Source organism: Perca fluviatilis, chromosome 10 (assembly GCF_010015445.1).
Source record: "Perca fluviatilis chromosome 10, GENO_Pfluv_1.0, whole genome shotgun sequence".
Taxonomy (NCBI): Eukaryota; Metazoa; Chordata; class Actinopteri; order Perciformes; family Percidae; genus Perca; species Perca fluviatilis.
The window spans coordinates 33,396,888-33,418,406 of NC_053121.1; the positions used below are offsets into that span (position 1 = coordinate 33,396,888).

Consider the following 21,519-nt stretch of genomic DNA (forward strand, 5'->3'; position numbering starts at 1 on the left):
ACCATAGCCTCGCGATAACACGCCACGTGGCTTTAGAAAGTGGTGTGTATGTTTACGCTGTGACGTTGCAGACTGCTGTCCGCTGTCCGCTGTATGCAGCGTAGACATACACGCGGATAGCTTGAAATGCGTACAGATAACACGCCACTAGGCTTTAGGAAAGTGGCGTGTATGTTTACGCAAAGTCAGGAGGTAATGTTGAATAGAGAGACATCCTTGTGTAACCTGATACCCAAACTGACAAAAACACATTCAAACAACAGTTTAACTGTCAAGGAGGTACTAGATTCTCAGTGACTGCTTCACTCAGCTTCAGTGGATTTGGTTCCACGGCACGAGATCAGTCTGTCATCTCTCATCTCTCACAACACGCCTTTCTTCAACACAGAAAATCTGTTGTTTCATATAGTGCAGACAGGAGCTGTCGCTGCTAATCCAAAAAGTAACAGGGTGGAAATTAAATACTGACAGAGGAGGCAGGATGCAATCATAACTTATTTCATTTTTACCTCCGTCATCATCATTTAGACTTTATAGGTTTGTTTTTTTTAGAAAATAAATGTCAACATAGTACTTGTCAAGGACAACTACTGAATGAGTATTCAGATTTACTGACTCAGCATTTGTAAGTATTTCAATATTTTACTATACTAATTTCCACTAACCTTTAGATGATTCAACAGAACATTCTTTTCTCAAAAACAACGACGAACCAAACACATACACTCAAAAGACCATCTTAGCATGAGCCCTGTCAATAATTAGAACTACGACGTTAGCATGAACCCTGAGACAATGGAGAGATTCATGGAGGCAGGAAGGCAGCGGCTAATCTTTATGCAATCGGTATGTCAGGATGGAATGCTGCAGTACAACATTTTTTTTACATCAGCTGACTCATGATGATGACAACAACTTAAGGTGTGCTGCAGAAGAGTACGGCTTGTGCAAAGTGACAATACGCTTCAGGGAATTCTCAAAACCAAAACCTGCCTTTCTAAAAATGTCCCATTCCTAGAAAGCACTGAGTATACTTTTTCCGAGGCTGTGGAAAAGGCTGACACGGTTATCCTTCTTGTTATTGACATTACAGGCAGACTGTGAATAGTATTGTTATCCGTTTGTTTAAACTCTGAAATATCAGGGTGTACAATACTTGCTTATCACATGCGGTGCCAGTCACCCGTTGGACTGGAGAGCTTTTAAATTAGTAGTTAGATGGTGACTGATGTCTGGAGTTGAAAGGTGATTTAAGAAGATCAAGGTGAGAGTCAAAACTGGGTGGAGTGATGACGTAAGAAGGCTAAATGTAGAACCATGTTTTCTGTAATTGCAGGGTTGGTCCATTTCCTAGCTCCTTTGCATGCATATCTTCACATAAAAAAGTGTCACAAATGAAGGGCAAAAATGCCCCAAGGAATCTCAGAGTTTCCATTCCAGTCATCTAACATACATGTAAACAAACAGCGCTGTTACAAATGCACCGATAATAGCAGTGGTATGCTTTTCATCACTTTGGCACAAGGAGGTGATTACTGAATGCATTTTAATCTGAGCTCATTTCACATTAAAACAGCAACTTTATTCCCTAATAACTATTTAAAGTGCCCCCACAATTTTGTAAATGCCCTGACTTTTTAGACAGTGGGGGCAAAAGTTGTCCCCAAAATATTTTTATTTATTTCCTACACTGCATAAACACATAGATTATCTTTGGTTTGGTGCTAAACGTAAACTATCATATGACAGACTTAGACATCAGACATATAACACCATCTATCAAGTGGCAATGGTCCACCTCGGGACATCAGGGATACAAAATGGCTGCGATCTCATTACTTTTCAAGTTCATAATCAATATGACCAGATTACTGCTTTAAGGTGCTCCTCTTGAACAACTTCAACTTCTTCAAGAGCAACTTTGAACTGGAAGGTTGCTAAGTCTGTTAATAACCATCATTAAGGTCTCCCTGCTGCTGTCAAAACAAACAGCTGAGAAAAGATATCATGGCTGTAAATGAAAGCAGTGATGATTGCATCCTGCCTGTTCAGTCAGCAGTAAACACTCTCTGTCAAAGTCTGAAGTTGCTGCAGCATTACCCACAATGAGTGAAGAATTATTTTAGGATGACTGTGCGTGCCATCACAACTTTAGTTTGCTGTCTTCGGTCTGACCTTTAGAGGTTTACATTGTCTCATGTGGTTTGTTTAGTTTTCACACTGTACTTTGCATCATGGATTCATAAGCTGCTTGATTATTGGTATGTTGTTGACCTGGCATCAAACTGGGGAAGAAATATTGGCAGAGAGGAGTGTTGAATAAACAGTAGTAAATGAAACACAGCGACGTGACAAGATGGAGTTCATTCTGTGTGCTGGAAGACAACCAACAAGTTACAGTGAGTACTTATAGGCACCCTATCCTTAAATAAATATGTTTTAGAAGAAACAAATAAAGAAATTTGACACTGAAAACTCACTATGCATAAAGAAGTTAAGCAAGAAATACAACAACTGAGTCAAGAAAAAGTCAACAAAACTGATGTAGTCACAAACTGTTCAATACATTTTGTGGAATAAAACCCTGTGGACTCTTCCACAGGGGAGTAAAACTAATGTGTTGTTTGATTCTTTCTTTAAATTAGAGTCCTATAGCTAAACTGTGAAGCCTGGCAACCAATAGCAAAGACTGTGCCGTGACAGACAGTATGGATACATCCACAGAATGGTGCCCAGAATAATGAGAATAATAAATTGAAGTATTACCTCTGTGCATTAGGTTTCTTCTCTCAGTGTAGCTCCACTCTGGACACCAGAAGCAGGAGAAGGAAACATCATGGTAGCATTGGCTTCCTAATCACTGGAGAACTGAAATAAACAAATTCAGACAGACTAAACATCATTGTTCATTTTTTTTATCACTACACCATGTGCCTGGTCTGAACAACAACCAGCTATTTCACATGAGGCTTTACAGTTGGCCTTTCCTGTGTCACTTTTTCTTCTTCAAATCAGACAAAAAGTTAATGGAGAGCTGTAAATTATTTAAATAGCTTCACATACACCTAAAATATAATATACACACACAGGTTCCACAGGTAGCAAGGCATGGAGATGACATGCTGTACATAGATTTGGGGAAATTAAAATACATGACTACACACATCATTTAATTAAATATATAGTTTATAGCAATTATAGGTACAATATTGACACACACACACACACACACACACACACACACACACACACTAGAGATTGTATGTGAAATATGTGCACACAGTTCTGACAATCATAGCTCTATGTGCAACAGGTAGAAATAATAAAGAATGGCATTTAACCCCCGGTGTAAATTAAAGGTGTCCTTCACAAAAACATCTTCAACCTGTCCACCATAACATTGTGTTAGTTTGTGAAGCATGCTTTCATTTCATATGTTATCATCTTTGCGGCAATACTGTAAATGATACCAGCAAAACGACATTAGCTTGTTTTGATTTTTATTATGAATGAGATTTGATGAGGGCGGCGGAAACCAATCAAGACAATACTCTATACTAAATATAAAATATAAATATACAATTTTTTTAGGCATTTGCATTTTGTAAGACATGTCTGTTAGAGGACTTTAGCTAAACCAACAAAATCTCGTTAGCAACCTGACGCAGAGCGGGATGAAAAGACAAACCCTTCGTTGTGCAGTCTGTTTGCTGCCTTGTGTTTGGATAAAGACAGAAGAAAATACTGACGAAGAAATGTAATAAAACGTTTACCTTTCCGTCACAGTGCTCTCGTCACGTAGCTATTTAATCCCGTTGTGATGTCCTGAGCTCTCTCGGCGTTTCTGACAAACTCCCGTCCGGCGTCCGTTTACCTGTTGTCATGTCGGCAGCCTGGCAAACTCGCGACAATAACAAACGAGCACGACCTCCGGGGAATCCTTTATCAAAATAAAAGCCTTATAAAAAAGCAGCACCATCCATGTTAATTTCAGAGTAAAAGCCGAACACATTTTCGGTACACAAATTGAAGGAAGGGCACTGATAAACAAAAAATCAGAAGTGCGTGTGTTGTGTCGATATCTAGCTATAATGACTCTAAATATGATAAATGATATTAGGGTTATCATCATGTTGTATGGCTATAAAGTTTGCCCCCTAAAATCATGAACTGATTAACTGAATGGATAACATTTATTTATATTGTGTTGTTGAGTGAAATCAATTTAACAATACATTTTACTAAGTCAATTTCCTCAAATGGATGCCTGTTTAGCTACTCCTCGGCGCCAGGGGGCTCCACCTCCGGTACCTTATGTAAATGCGTCAGAGGTGAAAGGTTAGCTAAGAGTCTGACAGCGCCACATGCGTGCTGTTATGTTGTTGATGTTGGATATTTAAAAAGGTTTTTATTACTTCAAACTGTTTCTTCCAGGTGAGTTTTTACAGTTTTCTTGGAAAAGCTTTTAAAGCTTTCATTTTCTGTTAATTGAAGAATTGCAGCTGAATAGCATGTCGCTCCTTCAAGTTTAAAGATATGCTAGCACATCCAGTACCTTCTATAACCGTATAACTGCTAACAAACTAACGTTATTTACACTATCAAGGTAACGTTAGCTACTTTTAAAGCTTCACCGTTATTGTTGGTTTGTGTTACTTGTCTGGCTTTCGGCGAACTGATATAACGCTAACGTTAACGTAACCGATGTCTACATGGCTCAGAAAAGAGGCTAGCAGTTGAAGTTTCAAGAAAACACTAAATTAACAATGTAACGTTAGCGTCAATTAATAGGGGCGTTGTTAGATGGAGTATTGTAACGTTAAAGTTAACGTAGGGGCTGTGTTAGCAACCAAAACGAGAGAGAACACAGTATTCTCCGAATCCAGTGGGGCATCACTCTCATAGTTACATCCACGAGTTGTACATGAGACAGAGGAAAACGGACACCTTTTCACATTTGTGACTCTGAAGTCAACAAATGCTGCAAATTTATTTATTGACATTTATTGATGAGGAATAACCCCTTGAGATGAACCATCTCGTTTTCGAGGGGGTCCTCTAGTTCAAATACAGAATTGACATAGACCTTACAGCGGCAGTCAATCAGAAAACAAAAAACAAAACACACAAAAAGGACAACAACAATAAAGAACAACAACTTACTTTACAATAATAGTAAGTGCAAAAATACATGACTCATACAAACAAAACATTCACTCATACAAGACTCTCCAAAGGTTGCTCACTCATCCCTCAACAATGTAAACACATAAACTATGTGAAATATGAAATATAAAATATATGAAATATAAAATATATAAAAAAAAATATATATATATACACACATATACATACATATACACAAACACATATATATATATATATATATATATATATATATATATATATGTGTATATATATATATATATATATATATATATATATATATATATATATATATGTATATGTACCAAAAACGCACATCTAGACACCAGTAAACACGTATGCACACAAAGATATAAAAAATGAATGCGCCATGCCTACAATAGGTTTCATTTAGTCATGTTTAAAGCATATAAACTCTATCAGTTGTAGCCACTGTAGAGCAGTAGTGAAGTAGTGGCCACCAATAATGCCCCAGCAACTGTCCTGACCTGTATACTCAAACCAGCACATAGATCAAAAAGAAGAGAAAAAAAAAATAAGTACACATACATCAATAACAATTGCATGTATTCTGAAGATATTGAACTAAGGCATTTTTAAACATTGGAAAGGAAGTCAAAGAACGAATTGAAATTGGAAGGTTATTTTACTCAAAAGGTGCTTTATGTTGAAATGCATATCTTCCTTTTTCTTTGATTCGAGGAATGAGAAAATAAATTTGGTTATTGTGTCGCAAGTTATAAAATGAACTTAATAAAATTAGATATTGTTTTAAATAAGAAGGATAGTCCATATAAATACATTTAAAAATAAATTGTAACCAATGAAAACGCCTTCTATCTGGTAGAGTCAGCCAGGACAGTTGATGGTACATTTCGCAATGGTGTGTTCTGTAGGGGCAGCGGAGAATAAATCTACACAGGCTATTGTAGGCAGTGTTAAGGGACTGAAGGCAGGAGGCTGTAGTATTTTGATATACGATATCGGCATAATCCAAAATTGGCAATAAAAGTTGAGAAACAATTCTTTTCCTGACAGGAAAACTAAAACAGTTAATTGATTGGTATAAAATTCTAAGTGAGCAGTTAAGCTTATTAGTTATATTATGTACATGAGTGCTAAAAGAAAGATCAGAGTCAAGCCAAAGGCCAAGATACTTGACCTTTCTAGTAGGTTTTATGGGAGTTTGATCAAGAAATTTAATTTTTAGTGAGTTTTCAAATAAAAGATTCAGCTTTTTTTGAAAAATTGATGACACGATTCATGTTAGATTTATTTCACAACAGCAGCCAAACACAGACCGTGCAGCCACCCAAAATTCTCTAAATCTGAAACTGTTAAGGTTATATAAACAGGGCTGTGTGCTTGTGTTTGAATGTTGGACTGAATATCTCAATATTGCTATGATATTTTAGGAATTTGTCTTGGTGCTTAATAGAATGTATTCCACACCCGGGAAACTGAAATGCACCCATTTTATAGATAGGATTTGTCAAGCAGGTAGAGGTAGATTTTACACCGCCACACTGAACTATAATGTTAAATACTGCCATTTCATGCTATTATAATAACTAAAATCCCAGATTTCTGGTGTTTTTAAATACAGTAATGATACAGTAATAATACATCACTCTATGTCAGTCAATAGTTTTACTACTGAAAATGTTTAATTTTTGCTGTTTCAGGTGTTTTGCAGCCTCTGGCTCCAGACTCAGGCTCTGTGTATTTTCACTCTGTCTTGAGGTAAAAATGCGGAACTTGAAGCTGCTGAAGAGCCTACGGAGCTCGGAGCTGCAGGGTCCAGGCTCCCCGCAGTGTTTAGCAGTTCGGGCTGACACCGGCTCGCTGCTGGTCGCTTCCCACTACTCCATCACAGAGTACGACCCACGCACTGGCCAGGTGAGGATGACATACTGTGCTTGGCTCTGGATTTAAACAACACACTATCTCTGTTTCCTTAATTATTTTAGCTTTCTCTGGTTGAGGATAGTAACCTGTTTAGAGATGCGTCCAAATAAACAAGTAGCAAAGGGAGGTGCGGCATTTCAAATAGGAATCAACTTTCCTCTATCGTGTTCTGCAGGTGGTCAGTGAGGCCTCGTTGACAGCTGAGGGTTTCCTCCCAGAGGACGGCAGCGGAATGGTGGTTGGACTACAGGACCTGGCTGAACTCGAGTCGGCTTGTTTGGGCACAGCTGGTGGCGATGTCGTCCTCTTCAACTTCAACACCTGCCAGGTTAGCACCTCATTTCTATAAAGAGCTGTGTGGCAGTTAAGTGTTGGCTTTAGGTTTAATGTTTGGGTTGGTTTTAAGTTAAGGTAAGTATAAGAGGCAAGGGAATGTATTATGTCAGTAGGAGTTCTCACAAAATGTCCGTGATCATGTTCCACAGTTGGAGTGTGTTGGCAGTGTGGACAGCGGTCTGACCTCGATGACTTGGAGTCCTGATGAAGAGCTTGTCGTTCTCACTACTGGTCAGTATGTTATACAGATGTCAAAAAAACACATTTCACTGTTTTAAATCAGCAACTTCCTCCTTAATTTTAATGTTTTGAATGGTCGGAGAGCCCCCGGTGGAATTGTCAGTGCTCCCTGTGCATCACTGCAAGCAGGACAAAGCACCAAAAAATCTTAAGATACAAGTCTATTATTGCCTCAACAATGGGCAGAAGGCCAGTACATACTCAATTCAATTGTCTAAACATTTTTAAAGTTGCTAACTTGCTACCATTGAAGGTGGGGTAAGATGCTAGTCCTTATAGTAAATTGGATTATTATAAAGTGGAGGCAGTCATTGGTAGCACCTTTTCTTTGTTTGGAAATTGTCAAAGATGAACAATAGTTCAGATCTTTTCATAAGCTGAGTATGGTCAAAATGCATTGTTGCTCTAGATAACCATGGTTACAGATCAATGCTTAGTTAGTTCATTCTTACGTAAACACAATAAGCAGTGTTACAAATGAATAAATCACCAATACTTTGTGCTCACAGGTCAGGAAACAATCATCATGATGACCAAAGATTTTGAGCCGATCACTGAGGTCGGAATCCACCAAGATGACTTTGGTGAAGGTACAATGGCTCCAAATGGACTCTATAGATTAGTGGTTCCCAGTCTGGGGGTCAGGACCCACAGAGGGTTACGGGATGATTCATGGAAATGTAGAAATATTTGTTATATGGCTAAATAATAATAACATTTATTATATATCAATCTACTGTATATTGTGTGTTTTGCAGGGAAGTTTATCACGGTGGGTTGGGGGAAGAAGGAGACTCAGTTCCACGGCTCAGAGGGGAAACAGGCAGCACAGAGGAAGACCCAGGTTGGTGTTTAACCACAGAAACCTCAAAGCCCGGAAATAAAACAAAATATATAAAAAGTGTTGAAAATGAATAGAACATTAGTTTAATATCATAATATTCCGTAAACATGCACCCATAATATTCCGTAAACATGCACCCACAGGAGGTGCAGCCCGCTGCAGCCTGGGACGACCGCACGCCCCGGGTGACGTGGCGAGGTGATGGTCAGCTGTTTGCCGTCAGCGCCGTCTGTCTTCAGACCGGAGCCAGGAAGGTCCGGGTCTGGAACAGGGAGGGTGTTTTGCAGGCAACCAGCGAGCCCATCAACGGCCTGGAGCAAGCGCTCTGCTGGAAGTAAGCGTGCTGTCCAAGAAATGTTCTTGTAGTTCATTAAATAAAAAAATTTTTAAGCACTTTCCCACGTGGAGAACTGTATTAATGTGTAAAAGATCCCGGGGTCTTTCCTGGATAAACCATCATTTACATTATACATACATATACATTATAAAGAGACAATAGTAGAGGTGTGAATTTATGGTAAATCTTCTCCTGCTGTTTCAGACCCTCAGGCAACCTGATAGCGAGCACACAGCGTCATCCCAACAAACACAGCGTGGTTTTCATGGAGAAGAACGGGCTGCTGCATGGAGATTTCACCCTCCCATTCAGCAAAGACCAGGCCAAGGTACGTCCAGCTAAACCTGACTCGCGTACGGTTTTAGAAATATCATATAATGAACCTCAGTTAGTGATTATTTTTTTTTTTTTTTAATTTAATTTTTTTAAAACCAATATAAAACACTTTGATGTGTGTGTGTTCCAGGTGAAGGATTTGCTGTGGAACAGCGACTCCACTGTTTTAGCTGTGTGGTTGGAGGACATGACTGCAGGAGAGGACGAACAAGTCAACACTTCCAGTAAGTTCAGCCAAAGTTGGAGCCCGTCCCTCAGGCCAATCGGTGTCATTTTGAACACGTTGGACCACATCAGTGACATTAAATCATTGCCTAAAGACAAGGAACACAAGGAATCTAACATGAATTGGATACATCTGTGACAATCCATCGTTCCTCCTCTGATGTTAAACTGCAGTAAACTGACTTTGGACTTTATTCTTTTTCAAAATTATTTGGATGAACATTTTTCCATGGCTTGCCTTTTTAGAAGTTTGCAATTTATTGTTATGTCACTGAAAATACTACAAAAGCAGAGCCTGTTTAATAGCTAGAATGAATTTGTTCATCAGTAAATTGAATATATAAATTATTAAATTAATAAAAGAAAACCTATATTAATCAGCCACCTTAAATCTGCCCGTGCTCCCTCTACAGTTCAGCTGTGGGTGGTGGGGAACTACCACTGGTATCTGAAGCAGAGCCTGGACTTTGGCAGAGACTCTCAGAAGGCTCCGGTCTGTGTCTGCTGGGACCCCGAGCGCCCCCTGAGGCTCCACGTGGTGACCCGCAGCTGGATCAGCATCACCTACGACTGGGGCTGGACAACTGGGAGGAGCCCCGGGCTGGACGCCACCGACAACGCCAACGTGGCTGTGATTGATGGAGGTAAGGGACAAAGAGTCGACGGGACATGTGGGAACTGTGGGATGATTTTCGACATAATGTTAATATTTATCTAAACCCCCCCCTCTCCTCAGATAAAATCCTGGTGACAAACTTCAGGCAGTGTGTGGTTCCTCCTCCCATGTGTTCATTTGAGCTCCAGCTGACCTCACCAGTCAACCAGGTGACCTTCCTCTGCCAGCCTCAGAGGACCAATCAGCTGGCAGCGTTGACCTCTGACGGACAGATCTCCGTCTACAGCCAAGGTGGGTTTGCTTGCTTGGTTGCAATGTTTTCCGTAAAGACAGCAATCACCAGAATGAATGAGAGTGAAATTTTGTATGCTGAATTTGTTGCATTCTTGGGTAGAAGGAGACAGATGCTGCACAAATGTTATATATTATTCTGAGCAACTTTTTCTCTTTGCTGCACCCACCAATCTTTCCAGATTTAGGAGAACAAGTTGACAAAACAGCAGATGGGTTCCGCACGATGTCTCGTCCCCTGGTCCTCCAGAAAACTTTAAGGTAACACACAGCCACCTGCAGTGCAGCTGTTTTTCTGCAGACAGTTCCCTGTCTGGACTTCACCTGAGCTGCCTGTCATGTTGACTTTAATCATTTGAACATATTTGTTTTGTCTAAAAGCTGCCAAATGATACTTTGAAACGAACAAGCACTACATGAAGTTGGGTGCTGGTATTCAGCTTGTAGGCTAAAGATGCTAGCAGTCTGATTAATGCACATTGTTTTTTTCATAGTTCTACTAGTGTTTCTTCAGTGTTCCCTCAAGGATTGCGCTCCTGTTCCTCTGACTTTTCTGCAGAGTGGCGCTTCTCCAAGAGCAGCCTCTGGCCCTGCGGCATCTGCTGTGGCTGGAGGACGAGCTGTTTGTGTGTGTGAGCTCCGGTCTGCTGCCAACCTCCTCCACCCTGCTGATGCTTCACCCTGCTCATGACGCTGATGACACGCTCTCTGTCAGGTCAGCAGGGCTGAACTCAAAACGCCCGAGTGGTAGCACAAGTTTTTGTCCTGTTAAGCTAACAAATGAACTGAATTGCATTGAATATATTAAAGTCAATTATTCCACAGCCGTGTTGTAAATCAGGACTCGGCACGGTGTGTTTTTATTTCAGGTCTGAGATAGAAGTTGATGGTGTTGTTGTCAGTATGATTCACTGCTCCCAGACTGGCACTGTGGCACTACAACTGGAAGATGGACGGATCAGGAGGCTGTGCTGGGGTTAGTCACCACACTCTTCTTCTCTAAGTCATGTTTTCCTGGAAATTTATGAATTCAAAATGGATTATTTGATAATTCAAAAGCACTCTGCACAGCATGGCGATTGTGCCGAGGGTCTGACTTTCAGCCTCCCAAATTGGAGGTATTCTTCCAGCAGGGTATTGACAGTATAACAGAGGAGAATGTCACCGTATAAGCATGTAAAATGCATTAGTTTACAGAAGGAAATAAAAAAAGTTTTATTTAGTTTTATTATAATTTCTGTGTAGATCGTCCTGAGCCGTCAGTGGAGGATTGGCGGGACTCGAGCGGATGTGCCATCAACTTCCCTGTTCCCTGCGTTCAGACGGCCCTCGGCAGCATCAGTGGGGAGGTAGAAACAAATATAATTCTATTTACATGACTTATTATAAGTGAGTTCTTTGTGCAGGCCTTAACGCTTATGTTTCTTTTTGTCTTGCTTTTATGTCTTCAGGAGTATCTGTTCGGCCTGACGGACAGATCCCACCTGTACGCTGGAGACACAGAGGTACGCTGTCAACTTTATTTTACCAGCTCTCTCAACGTGTTTCTTGTGAGAAAGGGCTGCTGGGAAATGTGTTCATTTATGTCTGCTTCCTTCTCAGCTGGCCTCCAATATTTCCTCCTTTGCCGTTTGCAACGACTTCCTCCTCATTACCACACACTCCCACACCTGCCGCTGCCTCCAACTGAGCGTGCTCAGTGTCAAAGGTAGGACGGACGGAGACACACACACACACACACACACACACACACACACACACACACAGAATTTGTAATGAGCTGATACAATGCTATTCAAAGTTGATGTTATCCAGCTGAGATTGAATACAGTTTTGATATTTTTTTTGTTTACATGACAAAAAGTATACAAATTATGGATAGCAATATTATAAATATAATTAAATTGTGACTTATAACAATACGGGACAACTTATTGTGTAGATCCCAAAGATGAGTTACTACCCTCTTCCAGGGTCAGTGTCCTCCATCTAAAGTTAAAGACGGGTCCATATCCATGTAAATAATATGGCGTATTGCTTCAGTTATCTTATCGTTGACCTGGAGGAGTTTAGTTCAGTGTTTGTTGGAAGTAACTTCTAACTTTATCTCTGTTGTTAGCTGGCCTCTGGCCGGCTGCTCCTGTAGGTAATGGGAACATCCGTGCTGTGTTGGTATACGTTTATTTATTTATTTATTTATTTATTTATTTACATTTATGGTACAGTTGAGGTTAAGACCTTTCACTCCGCAGGGCTGCAGGCAGCCTTGGCCTCAGATGGAGGTCAGAATGACGAGACGCTGCGGCGGGTGGAGAGGGGATCCAGGATCGTCACTGTGGTACCGCAGGACACCAGAGTGATTCTGCAGGTCAGTTTTATCACACATAAACAGACATGTTACCACCTTTCACTTTCCTGTGTTAACACCACAGCAGTGCTGCAGATGTTATTGTCTATTTTTTATTATCATGCACCAATGACAAATTTAGCCCTTGTGTTGACAAAACAAGGGTTATTACAGCACCTTAGTGTTTTTTTGTACAGCATTTTGGTCAGCTTAAACTGTGTTTAAATGTTCTCTAGAAATAAACTTTACTTACTTACCAAGAGACAGGGTTTAGAGAGCAATTCTCAACAAAGTAAACAGAAGTCCATAACCCTTGTGTTGTCCTCCGGGTCACTGGGACTCGAAGGACAACACAAGGGTTAGAAGTATGAATTTGTGTCCAGATGCCTCGTGGGAACCTGGAGACCGTGCATCATCGATCGCTGGTGTTGGCTCAGCTCAGGAAGTGGCTGGACAGGTGAGTTTGAGATTCTTCCATCATATCATCTGCTTGTTTTTACTACATTGTGTTGAGGGTTACGTCACTTTTGAATGTTGTCTTAATCTCAATGACTGAAGGTCCTCCCAGACCTTCTTACATTGTACATTCTAAACTGACTTTAGCCTTTTTAATACTTAAACGTTACACAACATCGTCTTGATGTGATGCAAATGTCACGGTTTGTAGCTTAATAGTTAAAGACTTGAAACAGCGTGTGAGCAAAATGTTAACATTGCACCATACTGAACTGAGTGTTAAATCTGTTTTGTTTTTTTTGTTGTTTTTTTTTTCTTTCAGTTTGAGATTCAGAGATTCTTTTGAGTGTATGAGGAAGCTGAGGATCAACCTGAACCTCATATATGACCACAACCCAAAGGTACATAAAAGGTTTCATGTGTAGTTTTGTGGAATTACATCTTTTATTTTGTCCACAGCTGGCAGTTTATCATTATGTTAATATTTTTCAGTTGTTTGACTGTTTCCTGGTCCAGTTCTAAATTATGAAGGCAGTGCATCAATTAAGATTAAAGCATAAACCCAAACACTGACCCCACTGCTCATGTTTCACTGTCCATCGCTTCCCGCAGATTTTCCTGGAGAACATGGAGACCTTCATCACACAACTTAACTCCATCAGCCACATCAACCTCTTCCTCACGGAGCTCAAGTAAGATTCTTTAGATCGGCTGGAGTTTTTCAGTTCTAGCAACTCTTGTTTTAACAAGTATTTTACGCCTATATTGTGCAAATGTTTCTTTCTTTGGTACCCAGGGAGGAAGATACAACCGGCACCATGTACCCCCGTCCTGAGTGCAGCCCGGCCCAGGCCCAGCCCGTTTCTGGGCAGAAGAAAGTGGATGTAGTTTGTGATGCTTTACGGAGCGCCATGGAATCAATGGATCCAAACAAGTCAGTGCTTCTGAAATTAGTTTAGAAACGTGCTTAGAACCTCAAAAACCTGAGACTTGGCCATGCCCTCTTGAGACCTGATTCACACCTTGGTTCAAAAGACTTAAAAACAGCTCTGCAGCGATAAGGCCATACATGTGCTGTCTATATAAGAGTAGATAAAGCAGGATATAAACCGATGATGTTGTCGACCTTCCAGGTTTTTTCTGTCCATACTGACGACTCACGTGAAGAAGACCGTTCCAGAGCTGGAGGTTGCTCTGCAGAAAGTCCACGAGCTTCGAGGTGAGAACACTGATGACCTAACCCTAGCCCTAAACTGAACTGTTTCACTCAGCTACACACACACACACACACACACACACACACACACACACACACACACACACACACACACAGAAGCAGATATTGGGAGGAGGTGATTGTTTTTTATTTTTTTGTTCCTCATTATGTGCTGTGTTTGTGTCCAGTGAACCCTCCTGATGCTCCCGGTGCTGTGAGTGCTGAAGAGGCGTTGAAGTACCTCCTTTTCCTCGTCAACGTCAACGACCTGTACGAACACTCTCTGGGAACGTACGACTTTGACCTCGTGCTCATGGTGGCCGAGAAATCACAGAAGGTACAACATGGCAGAGGAAGAAAGGTCTTCATTATCTTGTTTCACTTGACTTTGACTTGCAAAGTGCTTTGCTGCATAAATAAAAATGGAAGTCCAAAGTACCATGACATTGTGTACCGAACACAATCATGTTATGTTAAAGTGATGGTTCGGAGTAATTTCACCCTAGGTTGCTTTGCACCTTGACCTCGAGCCAAACAACCCCCCAGAAGCTTTTTTCCCTTGTTATAACGTTGGTCGAGTTAGCGTTATCAGCTGGTTAGCTTAGTGCAGGCGCTAATGGATCCACGTTTGTATCTCATAAATTACCCCACTAATAATGGCCGGAATGATACTAAACGTCTATCTATTCACATACCACCTGTGATGTTGATGACCTATGTATCCTGAAGCATTTAGAAGTTTTCAAGGAAACACATTGTCCTCATTAATATGCGTGAGTATGCACCAAAACTCCAGAGGTGGAGTAAAAATGACACGAGGCATTCAAGCTGCCAGATATTGCACAGATTTACACATTAATATGTTCACTTACACTGCAAGGTTCTCCAAAATATCAATTAGACAATCAGTACTGACAGCAGAATAAGTTTCTGTAATGTTTTTTTTTTCTTGGTATTTTTGTGTTTGTGGGGAAAGCAAACAAAGGAACGGAAGAATCAGTGTACCATAAACATGATTTTTTTTATTTATTTTTTTTATAAAATGTTGATGATATGAAAAGAACAAACAATGAATTAATTTCCAACATTCCTGACAGTCAAAAATATAACACCAGCATTCCCCATTCATTATTTTTTTTAGACTCCTTTTATTTGACTTCGTTGTGATTGATTGGATGATTTTCTCAGTATGTATCAGTTAATTGTTGTACACAATCCCTGCAGGACCCCAAAGAGTACCTTCCCTTCTTAAACATGCTGAAGAACCTGGAGCCAAACTACCAGCGCTACACCATCGACAAGCACCTGAAGCGCTACAGGAAGGCCCTGCATCACCTCAGCAAGTGTGGTCAGTCTGAATGTTTCTGTCAGTTCTTCGCGTTTTACTGCTCTTTATTTAGAGAGCCACCGTCAGCTGTGAGATTCTCCAATTACAGGGTCCCCACGGGTCCTTCAAAAGTCTTGAAACGTCTTAAATAAAAATTTAGTTTTTCACGGTCTGAAAATGTCTTGAAATCTGGAATTTACGATAAGGAGGTCTTAAATTTCATGTGGGGCAGAGTCGTAATATGTTTTATATTTTTTATTTTCAACCGCAATTTGACCAGCGCACCATCTGGGGGCAGAACTTCAATCTATGTGGGTGCAACCTAGAGTTTAGATTCTCTGCCTCTGCCTGAGCCCGAGCCCGATCTTGACCCGACCCACGGGATTTTAGAAATTACATGAAGTACCTTTTTAAAGGCTGATAGTTTATACATACACAGTCAACCATGTCAAGGTTGCAAGGCGAATCTTCACGCTTTGCCACACCATTCTGTGAACATTTTCCTGTTTGTTTGACCTTAAAAAGGTCTTAAAAGTCATTAAATTTGCTGTTAAAAAATGTGCGGATACCCTGAATTACAAGACTCCTAGGTTGGATTTTCTTTGATGAAAAAATTATTGGCTTATGAATCACAGTTCTTAGGTAAGTTGTTATCCTGCCTGCATAATTTATGTAAGACAATATTCTTGGCTCACTTGAGAAAGTCAACGTGGCAATCATCACAAGAAAATCATCACTAAAAATACTGTACATGTTGATCTGTTAATCTATGTTCTAATGGTTTGCAAAGTCTGGACAGGCTGTAATTTTTTTTATTTTTTAGCTGAATAAAAGTTTACTGTGACCTAATCTCAGTTGTGCTTTGTGTTCAGGAGAGGAACATTTCCGTGAAGCTTTGCTTCTTGTGAAGGAGCAGAAACTCTACAGCGAAGCTCTGCGGCTGTACACAACAGACGGTGCTCACTACAAGGTAGAAACACAGCCCAGCATATTTTTCACCCAGAAGTATCTAAAGCTATCAGTTTAGGTGGTTATACAATACCGGTCAAAAGTTTGGGGTCACTTAGAAATTTCCTTTCCACTCCATTATAGACAGAATACCAGCTGAGATCAGTTGCATTGTTTTTTTAACCAGGGCAGCAGTTTTCAGATTACATTATGTGCTTACATATTTGCAAAATGGTTGTCCAATGTTAGCCTTTTAAAATTATATCAGATTAGTAAACAAAATGGGCCTTTGGAACATTGGGTGAATGGTTGCTGATAATGGGCAATGTAGATATTGCATTAAAGATCAGCCACCCACTCAGATCAGCTGGTATTCTGTCTGTAATGGAAATTCTAAGTGACTCCAAACTTTTGACCGGTATTGTATGTTTGCAAAACGCTTTTCTTTTTCCGGTTTTCAGATAACTAACTTACATTTTTTGAGATGATCTTTTACGGAAATCTTGACCCCTGAAATCTAACCTCTAGGCTCTGAGCTGTGCTTACGCCGAGCACCTGATGGAGCAGCAGCAGGCGGAGCAGGCCGGCCTGTTGCTATGGCGATGTGGCGAGCCAGCCGGCGCCCTGCAGGCATTCGCCAGCAGCTCCAGTTGGAGAAACGCCATCTGTGCGGCGCAGCAAATCCCACTACCACCCGACCAGTTGGCTCTGCTGGCCAGGGACCTGGCAGGTAACCATAACAACCAGCAGATAGTAGAAAGATAAGAATGCAGGTAGCCAGACAGACAGGTAGCCAGTTAGATGGTCAAACCCGGTACCATGTAAATCCTGAACCGGTTAGTTTCCTTCCCTTTTAGAGAAGCTGACTGAACAGCGACGGTACTCAGAAGCTGCTCTGCTGTTGGACCAGTACGCCAAAGTAAGATCCTCTGCAGCAAGAAGCTGCTGGATGAAATGGCTTCCAATGAAGCAGCTTGCTTATAGTTGAAACATGCTCACTCTTTTTCCAATAGGACTGTGAAGAGGCCATCTTGGCTCTGGTCACTGGTTCAGTCTGGGAGGAGGCGCTCCGATTGGTCAGTAAAGGCTTTTTTTTTTTTACTTTTGTTTATTCATTTATTTATTGTTGACATTACCATGGTATATGTTCTTTGTCTGCTTCAGATTTACATGCACAACAGACAGGACATCACAGAAACCAACCTCAAACCTGCTCTGTTGGAAGGTGAGGAGAATTCCGACTGGCCTGTTCAGCCATCTAACTATCACTTCTCATGATAACTTACTCCCCGGTTATACTCAGGGTAAACCCTGACAAACTTCCGGCAAATTTGAGAATTGCTCTGCAAGTCAGTCTGGCGAAGAGCCCATTCAAACCCATTTCAAATGTCCCCAAAATTTACATTCAACATGACGGCTACCGAAGCGCAGTGTCACCCGGATCGTTGGTCTGATTGGTTGAAGGACTATCCAATTGCGCCCAGAGGCATTTGAGCGGCGTCTGTTGGTGACGCCCCTTTGGAAATGAACGGTCAATGAACCTTTCCCAGACCCGCTCTCAGTTACAACTGAGAAGGGTCTGGTGTCAACCAGGCTAAACCGTTAGTCTTCTACTGTTGATTCCTAAATAGATCTGGAAAAAAAGGAAGGGGCTGAACAGAGAGGCCAAACAAAACAAAGTGCTCATATTATGCTTTATGGCTTTTTTTTTTTTTTTTTTTTTTTTTTTTTTTTTTATTTTCTGGGTTTTACCTTTTTTTTTTTTTTTACAAAGTGAAAAAGCCCAAAGTCCCCCACCACCCCAAAGGGACTTACCATCTCCAACAGAAAACACTGTTCACAAACAGCTCCAAACAGCTCTATTGTAGTCCAGCCTTTACTTCAGAGACAAACATGGTCACTTTGTAACACACGTTATAATGTTCGCCTAGCTGCTAGCATGGCACTCCCTCATACTCTGCTTCTGACTGGCTAGTAGTCCTTACCTAGCTATTGCGCATGTGCGAATTGTGATGCCTCTCTCTGTAGCTACAACAAAAATATGGTGTTTTTTTGAAAGTTAAACCATGTAAACCTATTCTGATATAACCTCTAAATACAATTATGAACCTGAAAATGAGCATAATATGAGCACTTTAATGTCTTGTTGTGTCATGTTGTCTTGTGTCAGCTTTCAGCACCCAGACCGCATTCCTGGAGGCCCAAGTAGCAACGTTCACGCGGCACAGGACCCGGCTGGCCGTGGTCCGGGAGCAGAAAGAGAAGGCCAGACTGGACATGCTGGGTGAGAACAAGTCAAACTTGACAGGACCTAAAGTATCTGAGCTAACATGTTTTTTGATGATGTTATGTCAAATCTGTCTGTTAATGTCCTACCATATGTTGCTTTTTATAGTACCAAATGTCCAACCCCTGTTGGCCTAAAAGGAAATCTCAGGAAGATATTTTCTTTTTTTGTCAAAACGTATGTAATAATAATAATAATAATAATAATAATAATAATAATAATTTCTCAGACCAGTCATAGCATCTGTATGCTCGATATGTTGAGTCATATTCTCACCCCAATATGGTTAAGTACACTCCATACAAGGTCAAGAGGGAAGCCAAAAATGAAGGAATTAAGAAATGAATTAAATAGAAAATATATTTTCTGATTATATTCTGCAGTTGAAATCATAATTAAAACTTAAATTTGCAGTAACGCTCTGTGTTCTTCATCAGATGAGGACGGTCCGGACTGTCCTGATGCGGAGCTTTACTCTGAAGCCAGCAGTGTGATGACCGGCTCCAAATACTCCCACAGTAACTCCCGCATCTCCTCGTAAGACAAAACACACGCACACGTCTAAAAAAACATTGTTGTCAGATTGTGGCGTTTTCCACATTGTAAAGTTACATTTTGGGCGCCGGTTCAATGTTCTGCCTGCAGGAGGTCATCAAAGAACCGTCGGAAAGCCGAGAGGAAAAAGTTGAGTCTGAAGGAGGGAAGCCCGATGGAAGACAGAGCACTGATGTACGCTCTGGGAGAGATCCTCACTACTGTGGACAAGATGAGAGGTACAGACACTTAAAGGCTCCTCATCATTTATTTTTTTAAATCATCCGTGTTTGGTTTGGCAGAGTAAGTGAGATAAGTTGTATCTGCTTGTTGACATTGTTTAATTCTGTGGTGTACAGAAATAGCAGTAAAATGGCAGGGAGCAGCCAGAGATGATGGGAAATGTGGTCTTATTCTGGAGAAGCATTTTAATCAGAATTGTCAAGACATGGACAAGCATTTAATTCTCTTTCCTGCAGAGGAAGTGCACAGCGCGCTGAAGGCCCTGGTGCTGTTCCAGTTTGACAAACAGGCGGAGAAGCTGCAGCTGGCCTACGACGACGCTCTGCAGACGATGGAGGCAGCTGTTCCTGAGGTGTGGCCTGAGGGCCTACAGAACAGTCAAGCTCCGGTAAATATTATACCACATTTTCATAACACTTGTTATGATCAAATTTTAGGTCTGTTGCTGTGATTGGTTTATTGCTGATTTGCAGTGTCAAATGAGTAAAATTAGATATGAGTCTATCTGTGAGATTAATCTTTTTATAAGACAATTTTTGAGGCATTTTAGACTTTTATTAGACAGGACAGCTGTACTGCAAAAAGCCGGCTTAAAAAAAAACAAGAAAAAAAATTAGGTGAGTATTACTTAAAATAAGCAAAATTATCTGCCAACAGAACTAGAAAATTTGACTTGCCAAGATTTTCTTAAAAAAGAAAAAATATCTAACCTCAACAAACTCACGGATACCTTTTAAAACTACACTTAACAAGTGCATTTGCCTTAATACAATTAAAATATAAGCATTATTTTCTCAATATGTTGGAAAATGTTCTTAAATTGAGTAAATGCTAGTTCCATAATCTTGTCTTAAAGCTACACACTACAAACATTTCTTATCATATCATATCATATTTTTGTATCTCTTTTATATTTTTATACTGTATTGTGTGTTATATGGACCTTGGTCTGCAATAAAGTTTTTATTATCAGAAAAAAATAAGCATATATTAACTTGATTTAAGATACTTCATCTTACATAGATTTCAGTTTTTGCAGTGTGTGAATCGGAAATGGGGAAAGAAAGAGGGGGAACGACATGCAGCAAAAGGGCCACAGGTTGGAATCAGTGCCATGGCAGCTGCGCCAAAGACTGAGCCTTTTGTGCACACAGCCAGGGCTCTTTTTTGAATAAGAAAATAAAATGCATTAAAACATAAAGCAACCAAATAAAAGATTAAGAGTCAACACATGGTGCCTACATCCATTCTGTGTCTATGTGAGCAAGGAGAATGCAGTATTGTTAATATTATTTTTTTATTTTTAAATATTCTTATTTTTAATGTAACGTGTGATCTCATTCTGGCTTTTCAGCTCACTGGGCCAAACTCGACTGCAAACAGCATCATGGCTTCTTTCCAGCAGCAGCAGAGACCTGCAGCCTCACAAGGTCAGCAGAATGTGTAGTGTTAAAGAATGTTTACATTATATCTCATTATCTCACAGGTAGCTGTTTGAACAACTTCATTTTTTTTGGATGCACATGTGATCTGTACCATATGTGAGCACACACTTGGGTTGGTTGTAAAGTCTAGGTACCATCATTTCTCCGTTCAGTCATTTGTCTGATTTTAAGGTTTGTCTTTTTTTTTCTTTGTAGCTGCTGAGGTCATGATGCCACCAAAAATGAGAAACGGAGTCAAGTGGAAGCTCGCTATTCTTATGTAAATTAGTAGTTTTAATTTTTTTTAACTGTAAAGTCAAATGGTAATTATGTAATAAATAAAGATTCAGTTCAGTCCTCTTACCAAATGTGTTAATTCTCTGGAGTTCAGAAATAAAACCACATGATATTGCATCCAGGTATTTCCAGAATTTAAAC

At 40.4% G+C, this 21,519-nt stretch overlaps 2 protein-coding genes across 3 annotated transcripts in view; one reads left to right on the forward strand and one right to left on the reverse strand.

Moving 5' to 3' along the window:
- arhgef37 (Rho guanine nucleotide exchange factor (GEF) 37) overlaps positions 1–3,912 on the reverse strand; it is a gene marked incomplete at its 3' end in the record, with an annotated part of 30,481 nt that extends 26,569 nt beyond the window's left edge. Inside the window, 2 exon segments of the mRNA XM_039812724.1 lie at positions 2,767–2,868; positions 3,774–3,912.
- Positions 3,913–4,309: 397 nt separating this feature from the next.
- On the forward strand, positions 4,310–21,444 carry elp1 (elongator acetyltransferase complex subunit 1). 2 transcript variants are annotated; one of them, XM_039812726.1, is made up of 36 exons: positions 4,310–4,434; positions 6,910–7,065; positions 7,250–7,402; positions 7,560–7,641; positions 8,160–8,240; positions 8,409–8,494; positions 8,638–8,828; positions 9,036–9,159; positions 9,298–9,391; positions 9,806–10,036; positions 10,129–10,299; positions 10,482–10,560; positions 10,859–11,014; positions 11,169–11,275; positions 11,545–11,648; positions 11,751–11,804; positions 11,902–12,007; positions 12,552–12,667; positions 13,030–13,103; positions 13,425–13,503; positions 13,715–13,794; positions 13,899–14,036; positions 14,236–14,321; positions 14,507–14,655; positions 15,543–15,666; positions 16,518–16,615; positions 17,122–17,323; positions 17,451–17,512; positions 17,607–17,669; positions 17,758–17,818; positions 18,764–18,877; positions 19,318–19,417; positions 19,526–19,653; positions 19,894–20,045; positions 21,012–21,087; positions 21,298–21,444. In XM_039812726.1, exons 2-36 carry the CDS (start codon positions 6,916–6,918, stop codon positions 21,363–21,365), a joined length of 3,939 nt encoding a protein of 1,312 aa, XP_039668660.1. In that variant the 5' UTR covers positions 4,310–4,434; positions 6,910–6,915; the 3' UTR covers positions 21,366–21,444. The 2 variants fall into 2 exon arrangements, with proteins under 2 accessions (XP_039668660.1, XP_039668659.1); XM_039812725.1 differs by having other exon boundaries at positions 4,316–4,434; positions 6,852–7,065.
- The last annotated feature ends 75 nt before the right edge of the window (positions 21,445–21,519 follow it).